The following is a 27662-nucleotide window of genomic DNA, read 5'->3' as shown; positions in this document are numbered from 1 at the left end:
AAGTTCTATATAATTGTTCCCTTTCCATAATACTGGAAAATAGAATGAAATTCTGCACTTAGGCATATCGTGGTAACACAAATGACCCTCCATTCTTTTATCCAGTCTAACTACTGGACAATAATAAGCAGATTTAACACTAACACTAGAGTAGATTTTGAAGCACTTTAAAGTGTGATGTTCTCTCAAAATTATATAAGACATATAATATTACTTACTTGAGGGCCCTGCTGTACACCAGGCAGCAGAGGATCCCCAAGGGTATACTTCTTTGCTCGTTCAATGCTCCGGCGAACAAACTCATCATAAATAGGCTCTTCCACAAAAATTCTAGATCCTGCTATACAACACTGTCCTTGGTGGTAGAATAGACCAATATGTGCAAATTCCACAGCCGTGTCCACTGTAAAGAAATGCAGAGTTCATCAGATCTTAAGTTTGAGTGGTCACCTCTTAAATTATTTGCAAACCTTTGTCATGACATCTCATTTCCATTTTTTAACAGTTTTTATTCATATGGTCCTTTAAAACACGGGTATTCATCCATTTACTGAGGTCCAAAGCTACTCTCATGTTGAGTAGCACAGTATGGCAAGACAAACCCACATTCAACTGTTGTGTGTGAAATGTTGGTTCAACATTATTTGCTTTATCAATAGTACCAAGAGAAAAATTCAGCTAGGATGTTAATAAAGTCCATCTAGCTGTTTTTGGTTCTGAATTCATGTTCCATTAGAAACATTATTAAAATAATAATGAAACATTAAAGAATCTTAATAAAGAAATATTATTAAAATAATAAATAACTTGGCAAGCTGTCAGGTATTCCTGTTCATTCAAGAGCCATCAATTTCTGATGACAATTTGTTTTGAAACTATGGCAGGACCAGAAAACAAAATGGAATAAAACAAAACAAACAAGCAAACAAAACAAAACAAAAACAAAACAAAACAAAATAAAATAAAACTCTTCTCTAGAGAGATGCATTTTTTTTTTTTTTTAATCTATTATTTTTTTTTTAACAAAGAGGAGAATAACTATATGGGACTTGAAAAGGTAGTCAGTTTATATAATGAAAATGTTACTAACAATCTGCATCTGCAAATATAATGTTAGGACTTTTTCCTCCAAGTTCCAGTGTAACTCTTTTCAGGTTGCTCTTTCCTGCAGCTTCTTTGATCAGTTTGCCAACCTAAAAGGCAGATAAAAAGACACTTTTACCTCAAAAAATATCACCCCAGTAACACGCCTCTGATTTCCATGAAAGTGGAAGCCATAGCTCAGGTTGTGTAACTGTGTAATTGTGTAACCAGTAGCTATAGAAATAAATAATTGTACAAATAAAAATAATAAGAAAAAAAAGGAGAGAACAGAATTGGAAGGAAAGAATCAGTGTATAGATGAATTTTAATCTACAAAGCAGTAGAACTGCTTCCTAGAACTGTTTTCCCCTGGAAATATTAATTTTATCTAACAAAGAGATCTGATGTCCTTTTGGTACCATCATTCTACTTGCTTGTTTGAATGTGTAATCTAAACTAGGCATTGATTGGTGCTCTGTTACTTGCTCTCAATAAATTGAAATATATATATGGGAAAACCCTTTGATGTATGAATTAAATGAGAGAAAACTCAGATCTCTACAGTGCCTGCATGACTGACTTTACCTTATTATAGTTTCTCCCTTATCAGTAAAAAGGAGACCTGAAAGAGCAGAAAATGGGCACAGCGAGGCAGAGCCCCTGTCCTGTTTCCACTGGTGGCATAATTAAATGATTTTTTTTTTTTTAATGAGAACTATCCTGGAAAAATTATGAGTAAAAAAAATAAATCTTGCAGCTTTGGCCTGTAACTGCTAGTGTGTAGATAACATCAGATAACTTCCCTTGTGTATCAGCCTTCCTGTCTTTGGGAATACCTCTTCATGATTCTAAATTACACTATCAGAAGAAAGGGACAGCCACCAAAATCAGGAAATATTTGTCCACCTGCCTTTGGAAGGACATTGGGCACGGGGAATTGTAGTTACTGTCTGCTGGGAATATATACGGACTATTTCTTATATGTCCTGGTTTTGGATCCTTTTTTTTTTTTTTTTCTTTTTTTCTTTTTCCCCACTATTTTAATGCTGAAGGTTTCTGAGAATAAACACAGATCTTGCTCTCAGTGTACACTGACTGTTGACATGAGGCAATGATATTTATCTTTGGAGTGCACATCCAAGAAGTTAAAAGGCCAGTTGGCAGCTCTTCCTTGTAGCATGCATACAAACAGAAAGTACTATACATACAGACAGATAGTACTGTACTATATGTAGTAAGGATAAAGTTAGAGAGTGCATGCATTGAGAAATCTTCAGTCATATCAATCTTTGTTCCTGAGAATGAAGGTTAGGAAAAATTAAGTGACCTTCCTTTCAATTGTTAAACTGATACATATCCTTCTGATGTATAACTGATACACTTCTAAGACCACCCAAATAATTATCTGTATCATTCAAATACCCCAAACCCATCACCTCACCTACATGTGTGCAGGACTAGGAATGAGAATTCTGACGTAACTTCCTACCATCATGTTATTAAAGTTAAAGAGAACAGAGCACAGTTTTTTTTTCACTTTTTGCATTTTTTTTTTTAAGTTATACTTAAAAAGAAGCAAACAACAACAAAAGTTATTAAAATATTTTCTTTTTAAAGGACAAGCCTTAAAATAGGATTGTTATATAGAAACCATTGTATCTCATGGAGTGCCTTTGTTTGAAGGGCTTTCCTGCAATACAAACATTGTTTAAATATGTTTAAAGTTAATAATAACCAACAAATCATTAAACAGACTTTGTTTAACAAACCAGCAGCCAAAAGAAAGAAAAAAATTAAAACAGTTACATAGAACAAGTTAGACATTAAATCATTACTGGGAATCAGAGGGCCACAGTTCCTGCTTATATTTTCTTGCATTCATATCTCAATACCTCAGTAGAGCCTGTGAAGGCCACTTTATCTATATCCATGTGGTGAGAAATAGCAGCTCCAGCAGTAGGTCCAAAGCCTGGCACAATGTTCACAACTCCAGGTGGAAATCCTGCCTGAATTGGAAGAGAGAACTCCATAAAACTGGAGAAGTAATGATGACTAGAAGAACGTCTCATATAGTCTTATTTCTCTTTTCAGTTCTCCAGCCACTTTTTCAGAGTCATACAGTTATTCTCAGCCTTACAGCCCCAGACATGTCTATTTCTCACATGATTTATGAACCCCCAGAGATGTTTTTATGCCATTGAGCTGGCTCTTAAAAGCAAGCAAGGAAAAGAAAAGAAAAGAAAAGAAAAGAAAAGAAAAGAAAAGAAAAGAAAAGAAAAGAAAAGAAAAGAAAAGAAAAGAAAAGAAAAGAAAAGAAAAGAAAAGAAAAGAAAAGAACACATTATTTTAATTTTTAGTGCCATTGGCTAAAAAGTACATTTTTTTTTCATCTTTCAGACATGTCAAGAAAAAGATGGCTTAATTTTTTGTCAGCATCGTTAAAGTTGTTAGAATCATTCTGTGTGCTTGATGATTTTTGCTCATTGTCTCTCATATTAAATGGCATTTAATTAATGATCTGCTGACTTACAATATATATATATATTTAATAAAAATGATGGAAATGATATTTTCAACTCAATGTGTTTTCTTCTTTTTCTGGACAGCAGTAGAGAGTGGATAAAATGACAGCTAACAGCACAGAAAAGGAAGACCATTTACCAAGCATGAAAAAGTTGCCTCCTGAAGATACGTAAAGTTCCATTATCTGGCAAACTTAATAGTTAAAGAAAATGGAAACCTTTGTGTAAAATCAGACCTCTATTTTCCTACAAATTCTATACTAGATATGTATACTACAATCATTCTTGAGGGACATGATGATATAAATGTGACTTTTATTAAATCCCTACTGTATCTACCAGATAATACAGTAAAGACATTTAACAATGGCTTACCTAAACTTCTCATCTAGATGAACACTAAATGGGTAAAATGTGTATCCTTTACTAAAAATGTTCTAGTGTTCTACCAGTCATTACCAGTAATAGTTCTAAAATGCAAGTGATCTATGATCACTTTCCCACTTTAGAGCACTCCTTTGAAGTAATTAGAAATAATAGAAAATATATCTGCTTTTTTATCTCCTTGACCCAATGTTATCTAATAGCATTTCCTATGTAATGAAATAACAGTAGGGTTTAGTTTCTTCTTAATACTCATTTAATTGGCTTGAAATAGTACTGAAGACTGTGTGCTCTGCTGAATCATTGTTTTGAACCAGAATAATAAAAAGTGCCAAGTCATTGCCATTAACACTGTACAAAGTTACTGAGCTGGCAGTTATTGACATCTGTGCCAACTCTTCAAACATGTTAGATTACATTTGTTGATCTTATTGGGAAGTGAGATAGCTAAACTGTTTAACTGTTCTTCTTTGGGTGTTTGCTGGGCTGGGCACAATGGTCAATGTAACTTTCGAACTACTGGATAAACTATGACACTCCTTACATTCAAGAGCACAAAGTGCTCCCAGTTTCTGTGTGAAGAAAGTTCATAAGTTTGGCAGCAGTCAAGCAATGCAGATTTACATCTCTCTGTTAATTATAAACCGAGCTGGGTGAAAAGTATGTTCAGTTTAAAAAGTATGTTCAGTTTAAAAAAAATAAATAAATCTGATAATAATTAGCTGTACAAACAGGTTATTTTCTGTGATAACTATGCTAATAAAGCCATTGCCACCCACTTCCAAATACCCTGCTCCTGACTTCTTGTTTACTTTTAACTTTGAAAGGTACTGTGCAAATATGTTTACCAAGGAATGGAGTTTACTAAATTGCTATTGTGAAGCTTTTTTTGTTTGCTTATTTTGTATTGTTTTGTTCTGTTTACTCTGTGTGTGTGGATAAAGCTGAAAGATATGTATGCTTTTGCCCTCGATTTGCTTCACTGGTTTACAGTAGGGTAAGTTCCATAGTACAAGGCTAGACATGCAATGCTAGTACTTGACAGCCTAGCTTCTGTGGTATTTCAGCTGCAGTATTCTCTTACATTTCAAAGAAGGGCAAAATACTGTGCTGTTACTGACTTACCTCTTTAATTAAGGATCCCATGTAAAGGGCAGTCAGTGGTGTTTGTTCTGCTGGTTTGACAACCACCGTGTTTCCACAACAAAGGGCAGGGGCGATCTTCCAGATAAACATAACCAATGGGAAGTTCCACTGAAAGACAGATGAGAAGGTGTATCCTATTACTAATACATAACCAAAATGCCTTTGCTTTTTTCTATGATAATAGCACCCAACAGTGTGGATGAACTCTTTGTTGAGTTCTTTTCAAAGTGAAGGTATTTAGAAAAAGCATCTGGCAAGCCACACTATACAAAGATTGTGATTCCAGGTATATGTATATATGTGATTCCAGGGGATCAAAGGTGTTAGTTAAAAACTGAAGAGATCAGGAGGGTACTCCTATAAGAAAGACTGACACCAAGTTGCTGAATTACTGGTAAAGCTGAGAGTTTTGCTATCTTGTTTCTTAAATGATCGTGTTCACCATCGATTCAGTTTTCAAAGGGAAACAAGGCAATAAGGGGTACCACTGCTGCTGTTCTCTTCCATTGTGATTTCACTGTCTGCTTTCTATTGTGTTTAGTCCAACCAAACTGCATAGTAGCTGACTCCTTTGGACTCCATATTCAGCAGTGTATGGGACAGTGTAGTTGGGGAAAAATGGGCTGCCTCTGTGAGAAGCGTTAAGCCTTTGGGCCTATACACAAAAGATGCACAAGAAAGAGGAAAAAGAAGTTAACAGTTACCTAGCTAACAGTTACCTTTGTCAAAAAAGCTCGGAGTATACATGCAACTGTCCTTTATCTCATTTAAATATCACCCCACCCTCAGAACTAACCGAAGAACAAATAAAGTAAAGGATTACAGGGCTTTCTGGTCTTCCTTATTGAAGCAGAATTGGAAGTGGAAGAGAAATGCTGATCTAGCAAAAGTGTTCGACAGCACTCACTTAATGCTTAAATTTTGGTATATGTGAAGACCTTGAGCTAGGTGGCTTTACATTTCAATGATGAGAAAATAGAGATATACTTAGAAATCCTTGAACATTTTGTACGGAAAGCCAGCAATTGTACAAATTGTCCATAATTCCAGGCTATAATTTTACACAGAAGAGTGTCTAGTTCTTTACCATATCTTAACTCTGTGCTTCATTTGAAATATCTTGTGCTGGACTTACAAAAGAAGCTAGATCAATAGATTCCCAAACTGTACTAGAAGCTGGATCCGTATGCTGTGTTCTAGAGATGTTCTCTCAACCAATGTAGTGGTCTAAAGATACAGAAAATCTGCAAGATCAGCTGAAAGATGTCAGGAACAAGAGTAGGGCCCACATATCAGAACAAACCTGATAGACAAGCTGACTCTTTTAGAATCTGGCAAGCTGTTGAGCAGGTCAAGTCAGGCTACCAAACCTACTGTGCAAAAAGGCATGAGGATTAGGTGTGTCTAGCTCATATAACCATTTTCACAGCTACCTGTTGAAAGCATGTAGATCTCACAAAAGTGTTTGAGAGTTCATTTCCTCAGCGTTTTGGATGCTCAGACTCAGGCAGGCCTTTTGAAACTTCATTTAGAATAAGTGATTTCAGAACTGGGAATTTTGACACTGACCAGAAACTTGGGAACGTGTCTCAGTATCACTGTGCCAATCAAATATATTATTTTTATTGCTTGTACCATCAACAAGATAAATGATTCTCAACCATAACTAGAGATTGCTGTTCAGATATTATATAGAACAGAACAGATATTCCAAGTACCAAACAGTTTATTGGTTATAGGCTTACATTATCCTCTCCAACTAGTTTATTTCCAATTCTTGTGGTTCCAGCAGAATGCACTTCTATCTTTAAACTAATTCATCAGCCAATCTTTTGTGTTTTACTTGCCCTTCACATACAGGGAGAAGAGAGACAAGGCTGAACTAGACTAACTGTTCAAAATGTCATGATCTGATGAAAGATTTTGATGAATACTTAAGATAGTCTCTAATTTTAGAAACATAAAGTTTCTGACTGGTAATGTTTCACTAATCCGTTTGCAAAGAAAACATTTCAAAAGCATGCCCATTTACAACAGGAACATTTATGCATTAGATAAATGGATTCAACTTACAGGAATAATTTGGCCACACACACCAATGGGCTCATGTCTTGTAAATGTGAAAAAGTTCCCATCTAGAGGAAGAAGAAATAAATTAGATATTCAGGAAAAACAGTTATGAGAAACAGTTAAATCAGAAAGAAGATAAAGTTGGATACCAAACATAGCTACATACAATTTAACTTAAGATATTTTCAAAATCTTAACTGTGCAAGAACAACTATGAAGTACATCTGGATTCAATCTCTACTTTCTTCATAGCTTCAAGGTTTGACTCTGCCAGTCTGACTAAGTTTTCATAGTGAAAACCCTGCTTCTCAAAGTGGTATTCACAGCATACCAATGAGCATTCTTCACTTCTTTTTTCTATCACTTTTTTTCTTTCTTAAAGTTCTTCTCTAAAAGCTACTTGCAATCCTAGGTACATATCAAACATATTTTTAATATTAGATCTTAGCTTAAATCAAATCCATTAAGTATAAAATTCTCTTTGATTCAAATAAACATGTGTTCCATTAAGCCTAGCATAGGGATCTACGTCATGCAAAAAGTTGGAAGTATTTATCACTTCAGTATTCCTTAATTCCTTCTTTATTACCATTCTTTTCCTTGTCCTTCTGAGAGAAAGAGGCTAGCAACAATGTTTTCTTAGAGCTGCTTAATGGAACAGAACAAAATTTCAGAAAAACAAAGAAAACTTTCCTCATTCCTCTCTTTTAGTACTCTTCCATATAAGCTATCCAATAACTGAAAGAAATACTATTGTTTCTGCTAATCTTAGCTTTAGTATGCTGCTACCTGGCTTTCAGTATTGTACCCTTGCATAAATGATACCTTGCTATACAAAAATAACCTATGAGTCTTACTCATACATATAAGCTAAAAGCTTCCTTGTCAGTATTATATTATATTATATTATATTATATTATATTATATTATATTATATTATATTATATTATATTATATTATATTATATTATATTATATTATATTATATTATATTAATTAGTGGTGCATAAAACAAGATAAGCTATATTAAGAACTGTCTAAAATATTTTCCTTTTAAGATGTTTTTGGTGCTGTGAAGCTTCTAGAAAAATGTAGTTTTTCACAGGTCACATTGTTTCAATTACGTACGTTTATCTCAAAGCTACTCACCCATTGGAACAGTCCGACCATGGATTTTATCAGCCCAGCCTGCACAGTAACGTAATGTTTTAATACAGGCACCTAAATCCATTAGGTAGGCAGTAGAAAAGAGTTTCCCACCATCGATGGCTTCCATTGTCTGCAAACAACAGCAATTACAAAGTTAATATGAACTACTGATACGCCTTCTCATATCTGTACTTCATCACTTAGTATTTCGTTGTCCAGTTCAGAGTACTTGCACTTAATACTAGCTTTTAGGGGATTAATTCTCCTCCAAAGTCTACTTAGCACTTGAAAAACCCAAGGTGGGAATTTGCAAATGAGAAAATTTCATGATGGTTTATTCTCAGTGATCTATCCAGATAACATGACCACCATACATTTGAAATGGTAACCAGTTCTGAAGAAAAGAGTATTTCTCCCATTTGAATTAATTAAGATGTTCCAGTTTAAACTGAATATTATACAAGCTGTAGATGTACAGCTAGGGACCTGTGGGTTAATTGTTGCAAATAAATGGAGTGGCCTCCGTTGGTACATTGACATATAAGGAAGGCAACAGTTTCCTACAGATAACTGTCACGCTAACTTGGGATCTTCTACTTTTTAATTATCAAGAGAGATCTTTCTATGTGCTTAATGAATGATTAGCATCTTATATGAGCAAGAAGAGACAAAGTATGGAATATAATTCTGTAATAAAGCCCAAATTTCCTCATGTGCAAAGGAACGATCTGAGACTTTGGGAACTATTGAGACAGAGAAATTAATTGTATCACTCCAGCCAAATCTAGGGAGTACGATTAATGTCATTTTAATACCCCTAACTATTGGGACATTTAGCTAAAGACTATGTGAAGTCCTTAGACAATGTCAACATCTTCTTAATAGTGATAGATTTTTTCTCACAGATTTTCATCACACTGTGGACCTTCAGCTTAGTGAACAATATTGTAAGGATGCTTAGTAGTAAAAACCTGAAGTATTGTTTCAAGATCTAGTCAGATCTTACAGATATTCTTTTATTTTCTAAACTTGTTATTTTGCATGTCCAAAATTCCTTAACGTTCATAATGAATCTACTGACTAATCGTGAAAGTAAAATGTTTCACCAACAACCTGCCTCTAAAGTCCAAAATTTTAGTTAAATTGGTGCACTGCAGATATCAAATTTGAGAGGACAGCAGAACAAATGGAGAAGTTATTAATGCTTTTTCAGCATACTGCTTTTACTTACTATTCCAGAGTATACTTATCTGCCTACAGGACTGTTCAGCCTCTGGACTTTGTGAGAAACATAATTATACAAAACAGTGAAATGGAATAATTTAGATCCTGAATAGATGCAAAAACACATGAAAACATGCTTGAAATGAGCTAAGGGGTCTATTTTAACCTCTAATAGCTATAATGCTATATGTAACTGAAGCACTGGCTCTGCTGTTCTTAGGATAAGTTATGAGTGGACAAAGTCTGTATTCATTCTGGTGAAGTTCGGAAAGCACTTTGTTCAAACATACCTTATCTAAAAGGGAAAAGTAGGCAATAATTTAAGGAAGATGTGGGAAATAAAAACAAAGTCAGCAAAATAATAACCTGGGAGGGGTCTCAAAGAAAAGGAGTATTTTAATATTATGAAAATGGCTAGTAGGAACGAAATCTAAATGTTTCATCTTTCTTAAAAATATATAATAAAAAAATAAATAAAAAGATTATTTCTCTATCCCCTTTGCATGTGCTGTACCACCTTAGCTGGTACAACAAAGAAGCAGATGCTAATTTATCCAGTATTTAGCTGACAGGTGGGCTTACATTTTCTATTAAAAAATGTAATTCTCTTAAAATTTAGCCTCTCTCAACTCCAATAAATCTAGCACTGTCAAGGACACATTAGCCACTGAAGATTTCTCCTGAAAACCTAGGCGATTGTTATTCCATATCAAGGTGACAGGATGAGTTCAGTTGTTCAGAGAAGCAGCTTTCTTGAAGAAAAGTGTAAATCTGAGAGTTGTAATCTTCGGAGCTTGAGGACACAACCTCAGTTCCTTTGAAATTTTAATTTGTCTTTAAAAACCTGTTTGGACATGCACAAGTGCTTTTGTATACTAAAGCTATAAAGAAAATAGAATGAGAAATGGACATTTCATTGGAGCTTTTACATATTTTGGAGGTTAAAATTTTATTGACTTATTATTGGTGTGTTTTGTAGCTAGTGGCTAAATACTTCTAATAGTGACTAGATCAGTATGAGTGATGATCCTGAATGCTGGATGCTCTTGATTCTCTCTCACATAGTGGCACAACACCAGTGTTCATCTTAAGGAGAGCACAAACAATTAACTTTCCTAAACATTCATCCCAGAAGGCATATGAAATATGAAAGAGATCATCTTAACTGTAGCATCCAACATGGAATAGGTAGAGTATTGCACTTTACCAAATAACTGGAACGTTTATTCTTTAAATGTTCTTCCTTGAATTACTGCAGTTAGATGGTGGTGCCATATCTATCTGTCCACAGTTGAGCAGTAAGTAACATGGCCAACAAATTAACCCATGTTCCTGGGTTAAGGTGTTTTTTGTTTGCTTTTTTTTTTTTTTTTTTTTTTAACTCATAACCATTTGCAAGCTAGAGTTAGTGAAAACAAGATGTATAACACTGAAATTCAAAACTTCCCATGTAAGGCCTTGACTCAGGTCTTGGTTTAGACAAGCGTTAAGCATGGGGTCTATTAATGTGTTCTTGTGATTCAACATCTGAAATTGCATGGATTGTAAGCAGCTTTAACATCATCTTAAAGTTAATGAAATACTCAAGTACTTTGTGGATTTAGGGTGTCTATACACCAGAGTGTAAAACAGTTTAATGCGGTGTACTTGGAATAGAGAGGGAAAAATGAATACTGAAACAGTCTTATTTTCCATGGTTTTAGTGCATTACTGTTGCTTATATCAATCAGTAAAAATCAGAACACATATATATGTATTTCCACATTTTTGTTCACATATTATACTCACAGCTAAAATCAATCTATCTCTTTCAACTAAATCAGCTAGTTTATTCAAGAGCCTTCCTCGCTCTGAAGCATCCATTGTACGCCAGGGTGATCCAAGCTCAAAAGCTCTTCTAGCTGCTTTAACAGCCTTGTCTACATCTGCCTGTGGGAGAAAAAATAAAATAAAATTAATCAGTAATTGGTTGTGTCATCCAGGCTTGTTAGTTGCTAAACATGCAAAGTGTTTTGCAATCGCAGAATCAGAATTTGTACAGTAATTTTAGATATATAGTTTATTTTCTTTCAAACACCTTTCCTGTCATTTCAGCAATGTGAAGTTGTATGAGAAGCAGATGGGTTTTCAAAAATCATGAAATTAAAAAATAAAATAAAATAAAATAAAATAAAATAAAATAAAATAAAATAAAATAAAATAAAATAAAATAAAATAATAAAATAAAGGAATTCCGGTTCTAAAAAGTCTCTCTTTCAGTGTCTGTAACTGGGGATGAATACACAAATTACAAATTTGAATTTGCATTTAAAATAATATTAACAATTAAATAATTGACTACATTTGAAATGTTAAGCCTAAGTACTTTAAAGTTTAGGCATTGGCTCAAGATAATTTTTCAACCCATTAATGTTTTTTTTATAACATAATGCGTTATTTACCATATGGCTTTTGATGCAGTGAGAAAATATACAATGAATTACATGGAACTCTTTTGTGTGCAAGGCAGTTCCAGGTAAATTGATTAAAAAATCCCTTGAGAAATGGTTTTCAAAACCTGGAGGGTATTTTTTTTTTATTATTTTATTTTGTTTTATTTTATTTTATTTTGTTTTATTTTATTTTATTTTATTTTATTTTATTTTATTTTATTTTATTTTATTAATCTTGTTAAAGATTCTGAAAGAAATATAACAACAAAAAGGAGGTTTATTGCAGTCTTTTGTTAAAAATTAAAAACAATGATTTTTGAAAATATATATATACTTATTCCATACATATATGGAATATATTTTCTTAAGCAATTTGCATACTTTTTTTTTTTACTTTTTTTTTTTTTCTTTCTTTTTTTCCCCTTCTGATTGCTAGAATGTAAATCACTATAAGGTTAACTAAGTGAGCCAAGTTGACTGCAGGTCAATGTGCAGGTTAAGTGGTTCTAAATGTGGACCAGATCTAGAATCTTTAACTGTATAATTCTCCTTCAAAAGGGAGAAAAGAAAACCAAAGCCACAAACCAAAGCCTAGTATAGAGCTGCTGGACAGGAGACTCACAAAACTTCCTAGGATGAAGTTTGGAAAAATGATATTGGGAAGGATCTTTACAACATGCAAAATAATTACTGTACTGACCCATTGTCTACATCAGGTAGATAAAATCTATCAGATTAAAAAAGGCAGTTTTTCTTCAAAAACTGCCAAAATGTTGTTAGATACCTCAACACTTATCTGTGACACAGAAATATGTATTCAGTGAATATTTATTTTTTTTTCCTTATCTCTTGCTATCATAAAAATTCTACAGCTTTGCAATACAACTTCAGATGTATGCAGTGGCCTACACTAGTAAAGAATGGGAGAAACCATGAGCTACACTTGTGTGAATGATGTAAATTAAAATTAAAAACAGTGCCATGTGTTTTTTAGTGCAGAAATAATTAAAACCAAGAAAAGGATATTTAAATATAATTATGGGCTGTGAATAACAAGTAAGGAAAAAAAAAAGATATTCTTTAAATATATGAAATTTAATTTGGGAACTTAAATCTATACAAAGAAAATAAAGATGGTTAGATCTATACAGAGCTAGATTTATTTTTTTAATAGACTTTTCATTAATAGACATTTACCTTTCTTCTTACTGACCACTTGTTGAGCTGATTTATTATTACTATGAGCCTTTAATATTAGTCAATCTGGAAAAAAACTTTTTTTATTTTATTTTATTTTTTTATAAATACTACTGCAAGGCAGTGGACATCCCTGTTGTACAAACAAATCAATTTCCTAAAATCTGGTTTAAAGAGTAGGCTCTAGAATATCAGGTTCGCAGTGACCATGTAATTTATTAGATTTGTACAGTTCACTTGGCAATTTTATTTTTACACATTAGTTGGAAAAATTATTGGAGAGAAAGCAAACCTCTGTTTGCTTTTGAAAGCAAACAGCATCATCTTTCTATCTAATGCATTACTATATTGCCTGTAAAAAATTAAAACTAGAAAAATTCTGGATGTTAAATGAACAGTTGCAGGTCATGAGCAATTTAATTGGAGAATGATCAAATATTAGGCCAACCTGATTTTTAATATTACCTTATTTTAAAACACTGAATAGAGAAGTGATAGAAGTAGGGTTTTGCATCAAAAGCACTTATGGTGCTTTTGTGATAAAATTCAATAGTAAACAACATGCTTATCAAATGTTTTGGTTGAGGGAAAAATGAGCCTGAAATAATCTCAGTGATACTGAGACAGCTAACTGGGAATAAAAAAAGCATGAATAAGACATTTTAAGAACTTACGATCAGGCATATGCAGTTACCACTAGATTCATGCAGATTTTTTCAATTATCTCAGTCAAAGAGAGAGTTTAAAATGTGTCTTTGGTATAGCCTTCCTGTATGGTCACTATTGATGGTATACTAGACAGAGAGCTCTTGAGCCAAAGTTTAAGGCACTCAGGATGTAATTACCAAACAGAATAACTAAGTTTCAGTGAGCACAGGAAGCTGCATGAACTCTGTTCCTACACATTTCTCAAAAAAACATTTAATTTCAGAGTGAATCTCTGTACAGTAAAGTCAATATTCCTAAAAAGAGTGTGCTAACTATTTTGACAATAAATTGCTGGTGAATTTCCAGCACTAATAGACTGATTGTGAGTTCATTAATATCTTTCATGGATAAAATGGTGTTCAACAGACATTTTCCTGCTAAACTTAAAACAGGACTCATACACAAATTATTCTAGTGATGAATATTTCTTGGCTGAAATGAACATCGGATATCATTCTGTGAGAAATATAAGAAATTCTATTCTATTATTTTTAAAAAATATTTATTTATTTATTTAGTGTTCGTGTGTGTGCAACTGTCAACTGGAAATAGAACATTCACTTCTCATACTTATTTTCTCAGACTTTATCAAAAAATATGTCATCAGTTTTAAAAGTGTTTAAGCAACATTGTCTGTTCTATTTAAACAAGTAACTCCTCTACTTGACAACATATATTTAAACTATATGGTCAAACTAATTAAATCTTTTTTCATCTAAAAATACTTACCATTGCTATGGTGAAAAAACAAAGCTGCTTATTTGAGGACACGGCTTTTCATTATATATCTGGTTAAATGCCATTTTTTAGTATTTTTTCCTAGTAAAAAAAAAATCTCATACATGTAAAAAAAAAAAAGTTTGTTTTTAAGTGTTAACACTCTTTTTACTTCTTTGCTTAAAACCATCAATTTAACATCCAGTACAGAAATACTCTTTGTTAGGATTAATGTCTATTTGGTAGATGACCTTCAGCTTCATAACCCACTTTAGTACTATGTTTCAATATATTCTTCACAAAAATTACATTTTCAAGATGACACTACTGAGAAGAAAAATTCACAGCTAAAAATGCTGCTGATGATGAACAGTTTCTCAGAGTCTCCATCAGAAAATGTTACTATTTTTCCAATTTATGGTATCTGTAATGTAAATCCTTACATACATGTAAATGTGTTATGAACAGATTAGATCACTGTGTAAGGAAGAGCCAGGAAAACAAACAAACAAAACAAAACAAAACAATGATGAAAAAAATGACAAAATAATAACAAAACTAAATGCCACTGATCAAACACAGCAAAAAGAATTGCTATTATTAACAAGAAAATTAACAACAAACCTTTCCTCATTATATTATTAATAAGAGTGAAATCTTATCTGAAAGATAAGATTATGAAATCTTAATCCTAAGAGTGAAACAGAAGAAAGGAGGATGGAAGTATAGAATCATAAGATATCCTGAGTTGGAAGAGACCCACAAGGGTCACTGAGTCCAACTCCAGGGTCTGCACAGGACCACCCAAAAATCAGACCATGTGTCTGAGAGCGTTGTCCAAATGTTTCTTGAACTCCAGCAGGTTCAGTACTGTAAGCACTGCCCTGGGGAGCCTGTCCCAGTGCCTGATCACCCTCTGGGTGCAGAATCTTTTCCTAACACCCAACCTGACACTCTCTTGTTGCAGCTCCATGCTGTTTCCTCAGGTCCCACAGGTGTCCACTGAGAGCAGACATTAACTACCTCCTGCCCACCTGCTCCCATCATGAAGGAGAAGCAGCCCGCCATGAGGCCTCCCCATAAGTCACTCCCACAAAGTGACTTCAGCCACTCCTCGTATGTCTTCACCTCTTTGTTATCCTTCATTCGACATACAGTTTTATGTCTTTTTTTTTTTTTTTTTTTTTTTTTAATACCGTGGTACCCAAAACTGCACAGTGCTCTCAAGGTGGGGCTGCACCAGCGCAGAGCAGGGCAGGAAAAATCCCTTCCCTCAACCAGTTAGCAGTGCCATCTCTTGTGTGCCTGGAGGTATGTTTGGTTCTCTTAGCTTCTGGGGCACGCTGCTGGCTCATGTTCAACTTGCTGACAACCAGAACCCCCAGATCCCTTTCTGTGTGTCTACTCACCAGTCTCTGAGCCTCCAGTCTATATGTACACCTAGAGTTGCCTAGTCCCAAGTGCATAATTCAACACTTGCTCTTGTTAAACTTTGTATTTGTTAAACTTCAAATCTTGTTAAACTTCATAATAATTGGTGATTGTCCAGCTCTCTAATTTGTCAAGATCTCTCTACAAGGTCTCTCTACAATCAAGACAGTCAGCAGCTCCTCTCAATTTAGTATCATCTGCAAACTTACTCAAAACAACTTCTAGTCCTGTAGCCAAGTCATTTATGAAAACATTAAAGAGTTTATGAAAACAAAACAAAACAAAACAAAAAAAAGCATTAAGAGTTTATATCAGAAGAGATGGATGTTCATCTTCCTACTTTAATGCAGAATTGAACTTAAAGACAAGGTTAAAAGAAAGAAAACCAAACCAAACCAATCCAACAACCAACCAAAACTCTACCTTGTCACCTTCTTCAATCTCACAGATTTTCTCTTCATTTGCAGGGTTAAAGACTTCAAATTTTTTACCACTGACTGAATTGTGCCATTCATTGTTTATAAATATCTGTAAAGGAAAAACAGTGCATTACTATTAGTAACATATATACCTGTTACCTATCTTCTATGTCAAAGAAAAACACCAAGAGCTGTATGCTAAGTTCCTGAATTCAAAGAGGAATAGTTATTGCTACATTACTATGAAGAGAAGAATGATCATATATGCAGTTAACCAACTTTTTATAATTATCTTATTTTGGAGAAAAGCCACTTTCTTTCTCCACAGCATATTTTACACTTTGTTTCATACTATGAAAAGATATTTTTACACTGAGATCTTTCCTCTTTCAAACCAAAGTCTGTGATGCACAGTAGAGGTACAGTCCTAAATAACCTACCTAAAACTACCAGTCTTTCCTGTGCTCATAGGACTGATAAATATGGGGGGGCCTTTCTGTTACATGTCCCTTTGGAAATTAACACAGTATTTAGGTTTTGTGTAAATAGTACATGCAGTTTATTGCAGATTATCATATCCTTTGGGTTTGCTTTGATTTCTCTTCACCTTCTCCCACCAAAAAAGGCAATCCCACTGAAAAATATCTAACAACACTATTTTTCTGAAATGAAAGTAAAGACTTAAAAAAGTTTTACAGTCAACTGAATGAAGAAAATTAAAGGAGATAACCAATTACAGTAAAAAGCAAGCATGTGTACTTTATTTCCATGTTACAGAAGAAAAATAACCAGAGATTAGAGAGCTGTTATTTTTTTATTTTTCACCAAAATCCTTTGATTTTGTGGATTGGTCCCTCACTGAATGTATTTTTAATTAGGATTTAAAAGCAAAAATTTAATGCTCTTAATCTTTTACATGAAATGTAGGATGTTTTTTTTTTTTTTTTTCTTTAGAGATAGAAATCACAAATGAAGAGGAAATAATGGATGTATTCACCAGAAGATATTGTTAGAAACCATAGAGAAATGCTAGACTATATTTTCTGTTGATAGTTAGTACTCTTCACAGAAACACTTTCCTAAAAAATAAAACAAAACAAAACAAACAAACAAACAAAAACCAAAAACATAGTAGTACATACTGGAAGAAAAGTTCTCTCTTGTTCATAACAGTTGCCTTGAAAAAAGTTGAATTAATTTACCTATGAAATAGAAACACCCACTTTATTTACTCTTTTTCTGCCTGTCCTAGTCTTGTAAGTCTAGCATTCCAGATCAAACCACTACATAACAAAATGTTTACACTGGCCACACTACAAAAGTTCAAGAGTTAACAAGCAGGAGAATTTGAAGTGACTCATGGACAGCATATGACCATGGTCATATTCTAACATAGTTACACATATAATCTAATACATCCCTGTAGATCTTAGACAATAACATGTGAAAAACTATGGCACTTCTGATCAGTGCTTTCAGAATGAGTTCTCACTTCTCTTTTTGAAAGTGTTTGCAGTACCTTGGTGTGAATATTTTTGCATCACAATGCTCTATTTATTTCAAAGAGGTCACGCTATGGGTGGCAGAAGGGGGGTTCTGATCACATGACCATAATGTTTAATTCAACACATGAATAAACATATAACAAATGTTGCTGCCGACAATGTATATAACTTCAACACTTGGCAATATTATAGTTTATGGTAGTATATATGGATGGGTTCTCCTTGCCCTCCCTACCTGAATATCTCTCTGTAAAACACCAGAAATTCAAGCCTCTCTGGTTTTGTTTTTCAACATGTACTGTAATTCCTTTTTTCGAAGGGTAAAGCTACTTTGTACGACTTCAGGCTTCAGTAAGATGATCTTTGAGTAACAGTTTTAGTTGTCATTGCTTTAGAATCTGCACAATTATCTTCTGTTTAAAATGATACTAATCATTTGATGCCATTCATTACTTATTCAACAATTTGTATCAAGATCCTGATTATCTCCAGTTTAATGGCTGCAGCCTCCTAATTGTTTGTCACCCTCAAATTGGTGTCACATCCCTGCCTCCATTTTAGTAGATAAACGTAAAATGCAACCACTCCTGTTAGTTACCAGCAGTCTTTATTTATTTTTTTTTATTTATACTGCAAGGGGTACTACAGAAAATCAATATTACTTGTGTCCAGTCTGTTAGTGTCCATCCTTCATTCTAACTCTGAGGTTCCCTGTTATGTCTCTACACTGATGTTGCTCAACAGACACCAACATTTGATTTTCCACCAGGAAAAGGAGGCCAGCATGCTTTGCTCATGTAGAAGTTTTTCTCACAACTGTTAAGTGACATTCATTGGAAATGTCTAATAACATTAAAATAAGATACATTTGTGACTACAATTTAAATTGAATACTGCCCTGTTATATATTTCTATTTCAGTCTCTTCATAAACAACCAAATGTATAGCTAGCAACTAAGAAGCATGTTAGAGGAACAATTGCACAACAGCTGGCCTGAATCAAATATAATCACAACAGCTTACCTAACAGTGGTGAAATTGATACCCAAAGTTCATTTAATAAATGGTAGGAACTGTGTTCCTACTCAAAGATTAAGTTTTTATACAGGCTATGTGAAATTGATACCGAAAGTTCATTTAATAAATGGTAGGAACTGTGTCCCTACTCAAAGATTAAGCTTTTATACAGGCTATAAAGCACAGTGTGTACTGAATTTGCTTTGTGTGGCTGGAACAAACATCATCACATCTTGATGGCACACGTAGAATAACATCTAAACAAGGCAAGATGGGCATTGTTGTTTCCATAATTGAACTTTTATGATCCAAAGCCTTTTGCAATACAACACTGGAAATTCAAACCTAGAGATTTTTATATGGGAATAACTAATTAAAAAATGCACCATCACAACCAAAATAAAAATTAAATGTTTGAAATTCTTATAATGTCTAAGCGACATTAGTGTCAAAAATACTTTCTCCAGTGACAGCACAAAATCCTGTATACTTTGTTTTTGCTCTTAATGTATACTTTTCTTTTGCTCTTAATTTTGTTATCTGCTTGGCATGTTTTTTCCTTCTCTTCCAAGATCTGGTGTCCTAATTTCAATCATCTTATGTACCTTTTAAAAAAATGCCTAAAGAATATATCAGGAGTGAGCAGTTCTGCATTTCTCTGTTTTTGATTGCTGTTAATATGACTGTTGATGCTATCTGTAGAAATTACTCTGCTTTTCCATGAAAAAAATAGGAAATAAACCACTACAATTATTCCTGAAAACAAACGAACAAACAAACAATATTTTTTAATTATGTCAGGAAAAATATGGCAACATGTACAGTATTCTTAAAAGTTAAATGTTGCCTTTTAAAAGATCTACTTTATACCATTATAGAAATGATACAGTATTTCTGAATTTTCTTTTCTGTTCTATTGAAGAAGATACCAAAAAAATCACAGAATTAAACAACTGTTGAGGTTGGAAGGGACCTCCAGAAGACATCTGGGCCAACCCCTTGCTCAAGCAGGGACACCGATAGTGTCAAGCTGAGATGCTCAGGACCATGTCCAGATGGCTTTTGAAGACCCCAACGAGGCAGACTCTACAACCTCTCTGAACAACCTGTGCCTGTGCACAGTCACACACAGACCAAAGTGTTTCCTGATATTTAGGAGGAACTTCTTACATGCCAGTTTGTTCTCATTGACTCTTGTCCTGAACCAATTCAGACAACAGAGAATAAAATGAGTTACTAAAACTGTGCCCTATTTTAGCTGTAATTACAGACAACTTTTGTAATATTACACAGCTGTGAAAATTTATAGGACAAGCAGGGCTAGGGGTCCCTGGGTGAAATTTGAGGCACTTATCTCCATTTGTAAATGAGAAATAGATTGCGAGTCTGATCTCCAGGTGTGTTAGATCCATGCTATCCCAGAGCCTGACATATTTGAATCTCTGTGGATGAAATTGTCAATAGGAGTTAGCCTTTTCATTCTGATTCTGTAGGTCAGTCTTCAAAGAGAAAGGCAAACCTCATTAGAAAGATCTGAAATATGTCACAGAGGATAAAAAGAGAAGGACATGTTGCTACCAAGTGTGAGGTATGTTGTTTTTTAAGGTGAACATGGTAATGTATGCAGTCCAATGTTATAAGCAGCTGTCATCCTGTCTAACCCTCAAACCCTCCACCAAAGGCACTCCCTTCTCACTGTCCACCGGTGTCACTTTGTGGCCAACATGCATGTTGATCTTGCTCATGCTCATCACTGAGCTCATAGCAGACACTGATTTTACTGGTTATTTTGTCTGTGAGGATCATGGATGAGAGCAGCTTCCCCACATCTAATCAATCACTGGTTACAACCATGCAGGCAGAAATCTGCATGCTCAGAGAAGCAGGAATTTCTACATTTAAATACAAAAACAAGAAGTATTTGGAGGCAGGAAAATTAAAGCAAATGACAATTGATAAAAGGCAGGACAGAGACAGAGTGACATAACTGCAAGATTATTATTATTATTTTATTATTATTATTTATTGGTCACAGAGAACTGCAATTTAAACCCTACCATGGCAACTATGTGTTATAAATATATGACAGCTTTCTTGGAACTTTTTTTTTTTTTTTTTGCATACTACTGAAATGGTTTGCACTGACTCTCTGTGTAGTCATTAATAATAGGTTAATGGTTTGATAATATTGGCAAGACTGATAAAAAGATTATATCTAAATGTATGTGGTAACTATTTCCTGTTAATATATTCCTGTATGTTTCATCTTGATTATATGTGGGCATTGTATATAGACTGTCATTGTTAGCTCCAGTCATCAGGGCAGATCAGAAATTCCTGATATAACAAAAGCTGTAAGGGAAATTAAAATACTAGTTCCTTGAAATGTCAGAAATGCAATAAAACTGATCATAGGAGTATCCATGCAAAATTCTGACTGTTATGAAAGGGCAAATACAGCAGTTAAGTAGTTAATATGAAAAAAGCCATCTTTAGTAACTAGTTACATTGCCAAGAAAAGAGACAAAGTAAAAGGTAAATATTAACATAACACTGCTATGATGTTACAATATGCCAAATTCATATCTGTCTGTAAAAGGAATAATCGTAAAACATACCATTTTTGGAAGTTTTGAAAGTATTTGTTTAAAAATTGCATTTATTGCACCAACCAATATCAACCATAATATTACTTTAGAATATCTTTCTTATTATTGTTTCCAATACCATTCCCATTTAAAACATAACTTCATTACTTTAACTATATACACAACATTGTATCAGGACTGTATAAATCAAACTACCCAGATGTCTTTTTTTTGAGCAAAACAGCAGTCTTATGCAGGTATGACAGACAGAAGAGAGAAGGAAAAAAGTCAAAACCCTCCACGTAACAGACACATATACATGTGTATACATTGCAATGTATACATTGCAAGCAGCTGCATTCAAATGTGCATGCAGACATACTCATACAAGTCTGTGGAGTTATGCTGAAAATGAACAAACAAACAAACAGGGAACACTGATGTACCATCCAACAGCAGTCTCTGGCAAGTCCATCATCTTACTGAAAAAAAAAAAGGATCATTTTGAAATGTGTTACACAGTTTTGTCTGTCAAGCAGAACTCCTTTGGCAGCTTTGATTCTTTTTTCTCATTTGTTGGATGTGAATGCAAAAGACCTACTTTTATGTTGTACATACTGTGCATTGAGGATTGTCTCTGATGACTGAGCATGGTCAATGAATTTTAGGGCTGCAAATTTACTTTGCAAGGATTGATGTCTTAGAAGTTTTGTTGTAAGTGTCGTAAGTATTGAAGTGTCGTTTTTTAACTGTTATTTCGGGGGAATTTTTTTTTTTTTTTTTTTTTTTTGAGGTAAGACAGTTTTTATTTCAATAAATTGAAGAACTAATGACTATCAGTTTGTACCACACCTGAAAATAAACATTTTTTTGTAGATGAGGAGGTATTACTCTATTAAAACTCTGTATTTAAAATAAATTCCAGGTAACAAACTATTGTAAAGACCCTTTGATTGACTTTATTTCCTAGTATCAGGGTGAAATAAATCTTGATTCTCTGAAAGGATTGGTTTCATTTCAGAAAATCAGATACCAGTATACTAGTTGTGGTAGAAGTTACCTGCAAGACTGTGGTATTTATTTGTTTAGGCAGTTGATGTTACCACCATAGTGGTCTCAGCAGAAAACAAGGAGACAAGACATGTTCTTTGCTTTTTTTTTTTTTTTTTTTTTTTTTTTGTGTGTCAACCCCTGGTGTTTTTTTGTTTATTCATTTATTTTTCTTCAGTCCCTTAATATTTTGAAAAGACTGTGAGTTCATTTTATAAAGTATCTGTTAGACAGATGGTGCTGTATTAGTGTCTGTGCTGCAGTAAGATTTAACTTGATTCAGAGCAGCTTTGCCTCAGATGGACAAAGCTCTGCTGAAATAGTTAGGATCTGTCTATAAACTTATTCTTCCTTAGGGAAGAATTTTAATGTATTTCATTATTACTATTATAAACTATAATCCATACTACTGAGATATTATTAGGAAGAGTACAGAGCTATCTAAAATATGGACAATCCAAAACTGACCTAAGGGTAGCTTTATAAATATGGAGTGAAATGTTTAAGCTGTCATTCTAGACACCTTTAGGTACAAGAAACTCTTTCAACTTCATGCAGCAACAGAAGAAAAAATAACCTTTTACCACCACAAATGTGCTCCCAGATAGCCTTCGATAGTGCTTTTTTTTTTTTTTTTTTTTTTTTTGACAATGCTCTTTAAGTGAGTCCAGCTGCTTGTTTTACAGAGTTAAAAGTAATCACCTAATGTTGGCAGCTATTGAGGTGGCTGTTCACAAGCTCTCCAGGGCAGATAGTAAACCAGGAGATGACATTGCTAGCATTTCTTGGAAATGAGGAATAGTGAAAAGCTTTGACTGAACTCTTGCATACTGAGGGCTGGAATTCAGCATCACTTAGGTGAGATGAAGCACAGTGCTGAAAAATTTTTGCCCCGTGCTCACACCTGCTCTCATAGAATATCAGGATCATTCAGAGATTCTTGAATTTGATGCTATCATTAAGTTTACAGTCATATCCAAGACTGAAGGAGATCTATGACCCAAGAGCAGATTCATTTCAAGTGCTATATTCTCTGATTTACTTGTCCCAAAATATCTCATGGAGTCTCACTGTATTCTTTAGGCTGTACTGTTAAAATATATGAAATTATTTAAGGAACTACTGGAGACAGAAACTGTAAACTTGAAACAAGTACATCAGTATGCAATACATATGAAATCTTCATAAGCTAACCTCTACCCCGGTGTTTTTCTGCACAAGAAACTGATAATGGGTTTATATATTTCATATGAGATTTTTTTTTTTTTCATTCAGAATTGTATGCTAAAAAATGTATGTATGAAGAAAATTTACGTAATGAACTAATAATCAGAAAACATATCCATTCTGTTCATTATCTATTTGAACTTTGGGATGCATCAATTAGTGGCTTTTTATTTACAAAGACAGCTGAGCTTAAAAAGAGTAGGTTTCTATAGTAGCTTTATAACCAATGACCTTTCCCCAGGTATCTTAATTATTATTATTATTTTTTAAAAATATCTCTATCCCTTGTCTTTGTTTGTGAAAATAGTGATTACAAAATACATGATACTTAACTAAAGTTTTTCTTCACTCAGGGTGGTTTACATTTTCTGGTATTCCACACAGAGCCTAGTGAGATAATGGGTTGTCATTTTCTCCCCCTCATGTGATTTAACAACTTAATAATTAACTAATCTGAGTTTCTCTGTTTAAAGGAACATCATCAGGCTTAGTATATTTGAAAGTATCATGACAAATCATTTGTTACACAATCATTGTCTAATTCCTCAGTGCTAAGTAAAATATTTACTAGTACATTTGTAGCCAGGTACCAACACTCGTTCTGTTGGAATATTTTTAAAGGAGGTTCAGATATAAAAGCAATTCAAGATCACATTTTGTATACACTTGTGGTTCAACAACCAAACCAAAGTATTGAAAATTAATCCTCTTAAAATCTTGGAATTCAAATTTCCAAGGGAAGGTTTTGTTTTATGCTACATGAGAAAGGCACAAATGATAATCTATCTATACCAACTTACAGATCTGTAGAATAGAATAGAATAGAATAGAATAGAATAGAATAGAATAGAATAGAATAGAATAGAATAGAATAGTTGGAAGAACTATAGAATATAGTACTATATAATATAAACTATAATAATGCATAATATAAACTATAAAATAGAATAGAATAGAATAGTTCAGTTGGAAGGAACCTACAAACATCATCTAGTCCAACTGCTTGACAGCTTCAGGCCTAACCAAAATGTATTACTGGGGGTATTGCCCATGTGCCTCTTGAACACTGACAGGCATGGGATGCTTCTTGCCTGTTCCAGCGTTTTATCACTGTCTTGTAGTTAAATGATTTTTGTACGAGACCCAAACTGATCCCTCACACAGAAAACAAACAGGAAAGTGCATTTAGTTTAAAGGAAAGTCCTTGGGATATCTGCTCTAGACTTTCCTCCAGACAGATAGTAGTGGTAACTGTACTATTGCATACAAAGAGAAGGGAGAGTTTTCAGGTAAGAGGAACCTGTCAATGTCCAAGGTGCTTCAGGCAGAAGGATTTATACATCCGCAGTAATTAATACTTTCCTGGTACCTCCAATGTAAATAGTCACAGCAATCCCACATTCCATGCACTGACTTGCATGGCACAGGAGAGAAACGGGACAGGTAACAAGACAAAAGTGGAAAGGTTATATTAAATTGTGGGAGGGAGGGCCAATGGATTTGGGATAACATTTCTATTATCCCAGTTCTCTGTCCCTCAGTTCACTGTTGTGGATTTTAGATAATCCTGTGTGCTATTTGAAGAGAGGAGGAATGCACTGCAAAAAGTTTGATCTAATCACTTGTAGGTACATAGTTTTGCAAAGAAATGCAAATTTCACATAAGTATATTTGTCATATTTCTCCAGAGATACATATTATATGTTGTTTTTCAGGAAATAATATCTCTTGTCCAGGCAAAAAAACACATGAATTTACTATGTGCCACTCTCCTTAACTGGGTATTACAGAAACTTCAAGCATGCTGACTGTTTTGTGATTCTAGACTGTTTTGTGTTACTAGAATGGGTTTTGCTGATGGATAGAAAGATACAAATTTTTATAGGAATTTCTGTCATTTATGTCTTGCATATTCACTTGCACAGGATTTCTGAGTAAGCAACTTTCTCATATTAGTTGTTTTTGTTTTCCATTGGGGAAAACAAGCAAACAAACAAACAAACCAAAACAGAATCACTGTAGTTTGATGTTTCTAGAACATCAAAGTCCCCTGTGTAGAAATGAATCATCCCTGAATTAATCTTTTTTTTTTTTTTTTTTTTTTTCTGAGACAGGAAGAGATATCACATGGTAGAGCTACATAGCTTTCCTAGCCTGTTAAATATTTACAGAGTAAGGTCCTGCATGATTTATTCAAGAAAGATATGCATTGAAATCTGGATAGGTTTTTCCCATGATAAAACAGTATAGAATGGAGTAGAAAAGAACTAATCTAGATAACTGATGGATACTTTTCTGTTAGAAAAGAAAATAAATTCTGGGAATGTAAAAATTATTTCTATAGCAGTGGCAATAAGAAATAAGAAAGAACAATAAATGAGAAATCTCCAAAGAGAACAGGTCCTTTTTGATCAGATGTTCTATCTGAAAGTTTCAGGGGCAGAGTTTCAGTATTCTTCTGCCAATGATGTGTTCAAAATACTTGAAGATACCTGTGTGCTATGATATTACAGAAAAAAAGGGCCTTTCAAGCCGGGAACATAACAATGGACTCAGACCCTCTTTATCTGTTTGTTTCTAACTGCATATGTAAATAAGTTATTACTAAAAAAATGCTTCTAATAGAATTGAATAATTAGCAATGGTAGAATTTGTTTTATTGTTACCTGATTAGGCTGAAAAATAGATTCATTATCTCAAAGATAATTAAGTGAGTAGAATGAACTTTAGTTTCATTTTCACACATTTTTTTTCCACATAAGTATATTTGTCATAATTATTTAAATCTGCTTATAATACAATGTGAAACCCTAGCATTTCAATTTGTTTTCACTGTTCTGAAAAATACTGTAGTAACAGAAACCTTTCCTTCTTTGTTCCATTTATACTTTCTAAGAAACTTTCTGCAGAAACTTTTGTTTCAAGAGACAAAACAATACTAGTTCCTAATGAAATGTGAAATGATTCTCTTACACTTGCACACTTCCTGAAATACTTCAGGTAAAAGGATCACTAAACATTAATTACTAACATACATAATATCATAAAAAGATCAGAATAAACATTTTAATTACTGACATAATGTTGCTTTCATATAAGATGAAATGTGCACATATTACAGTCTGAGGTGAATGCATCAGAGAAGTTAACAAACACAAACACTACTAACCTTGGTGTACTTAATTTTCAGATCTTTGAGTGGTTCTGGCAGTGCTGGCAAAACTGGAGCGGGATTGCTGTCTGAGCCTTGCTTCTTCATATTGTCAAATGAGGAGTTTGAGGACGTTCCTGAAACACAGGTGAAATGAGGTATCAGGGAAGCACAGTGATTTTTGTCCTGACTGAGCCCTTAGCTTTATTTGTGCTTTTTTATCTGTACCAGCTATGGTATATTTGCATACAGGAATATGATTGGATGAAAGAATTCCCTGCAAAGAGAAAATGACACGACTTATTTTTAAGACCAGAAGTAACAGCCTTTTCACTGAGCTGAGATATTGAAGTAGCAAACTCTGCTGACAAAATGCGTTTAGTCAGACTCTGTATTTTTCACATAGGAGAACACAGTTTAAGGCCTCCTCTTCTTACCTGTAAGATTGCTTTCTCTCAGAAGGTAGGTCCTTAGATTTTAAGTGATGTTCTTCACTTAATTGATGGCAGCTCTGAAGATAAAGACATACTTGTTAGTTCTGGAAACAAACTAAACCCTTCTCACTAGAGAGCTAACAAGAATAACACCCAGAGCTGGAAAGTATTCAGCAGAAAACAAGCCACCCTAGTTTGTGCTTTACTAT

The 27662-nt window shown here is 33.9% G+C and overlaps 1 protein-coding gene across 1 annotated transcript in view; it reads right to left on the bottom strand.

Moving 5' to 3' along the window:
* The window catches only part of ALDH1A1 (aldehyde dehydrogenase 1 family member A1), a 36915-nt gene extending 9788 nt beyond the window's left edge, over window positions 1-27127 (bottom strand). The window contains exons 1-9 of the mRNA XM_032206252.1: window positions 27038-27127; window positions 16486-16590; window positions 11366-11506; window positions 8354-8483; window positions 7209-7270; window positions 5115-5243; window positions 2976-3089; window positions 1091-1193; window positions 219-403 (exon numbers count right to left, since the gene is read on the bottom strand). Of these exons, the coding sequence (XP_032062143.1) occupies window positions 219-403; window positions 1091-1193; window positions 2976-3089; window positions 5115-5243; window positions 7209-7270; window positions 8354-8483; window positions 11366-11506; window positions 16486-16590; window positions 27038-27127 (1059 nt within the window). The remainder of the gene's footprint in view (window positions 1-218; window positions 404-1090; window positions 1194-2975; window positions 3090-5114; window positions 5244-7208; window positions 7271-8353; window positions 8484-11365; window positions 11507-16485; window positions 16591-27037) is intronic.
* Between the last annotated feature and the right edge of the window lie 535 nt (window positions 27128-27662).

The sequence above is a fragment of the Aythya fuligula genome, chromosome Z (genome assembly GCF_009819795.1).
Source record: "Aythya fuligula isolate bAytFul2 chromosome Z, bAytFul2.pri, whole genome shotgun sequence".
Taxonomy (NCBI): domain Eukaryota; kingdom Metazoa; phylum Chordata; class Aves; order Anseriformes; family Anatidae; genus Aythya; species Aythya fuligula.
The sequence above is the reverse complement of the archived record's forward strand: the minus strand, read 5'-3'. Positions and strand labels throughout refer to the sequence as shown.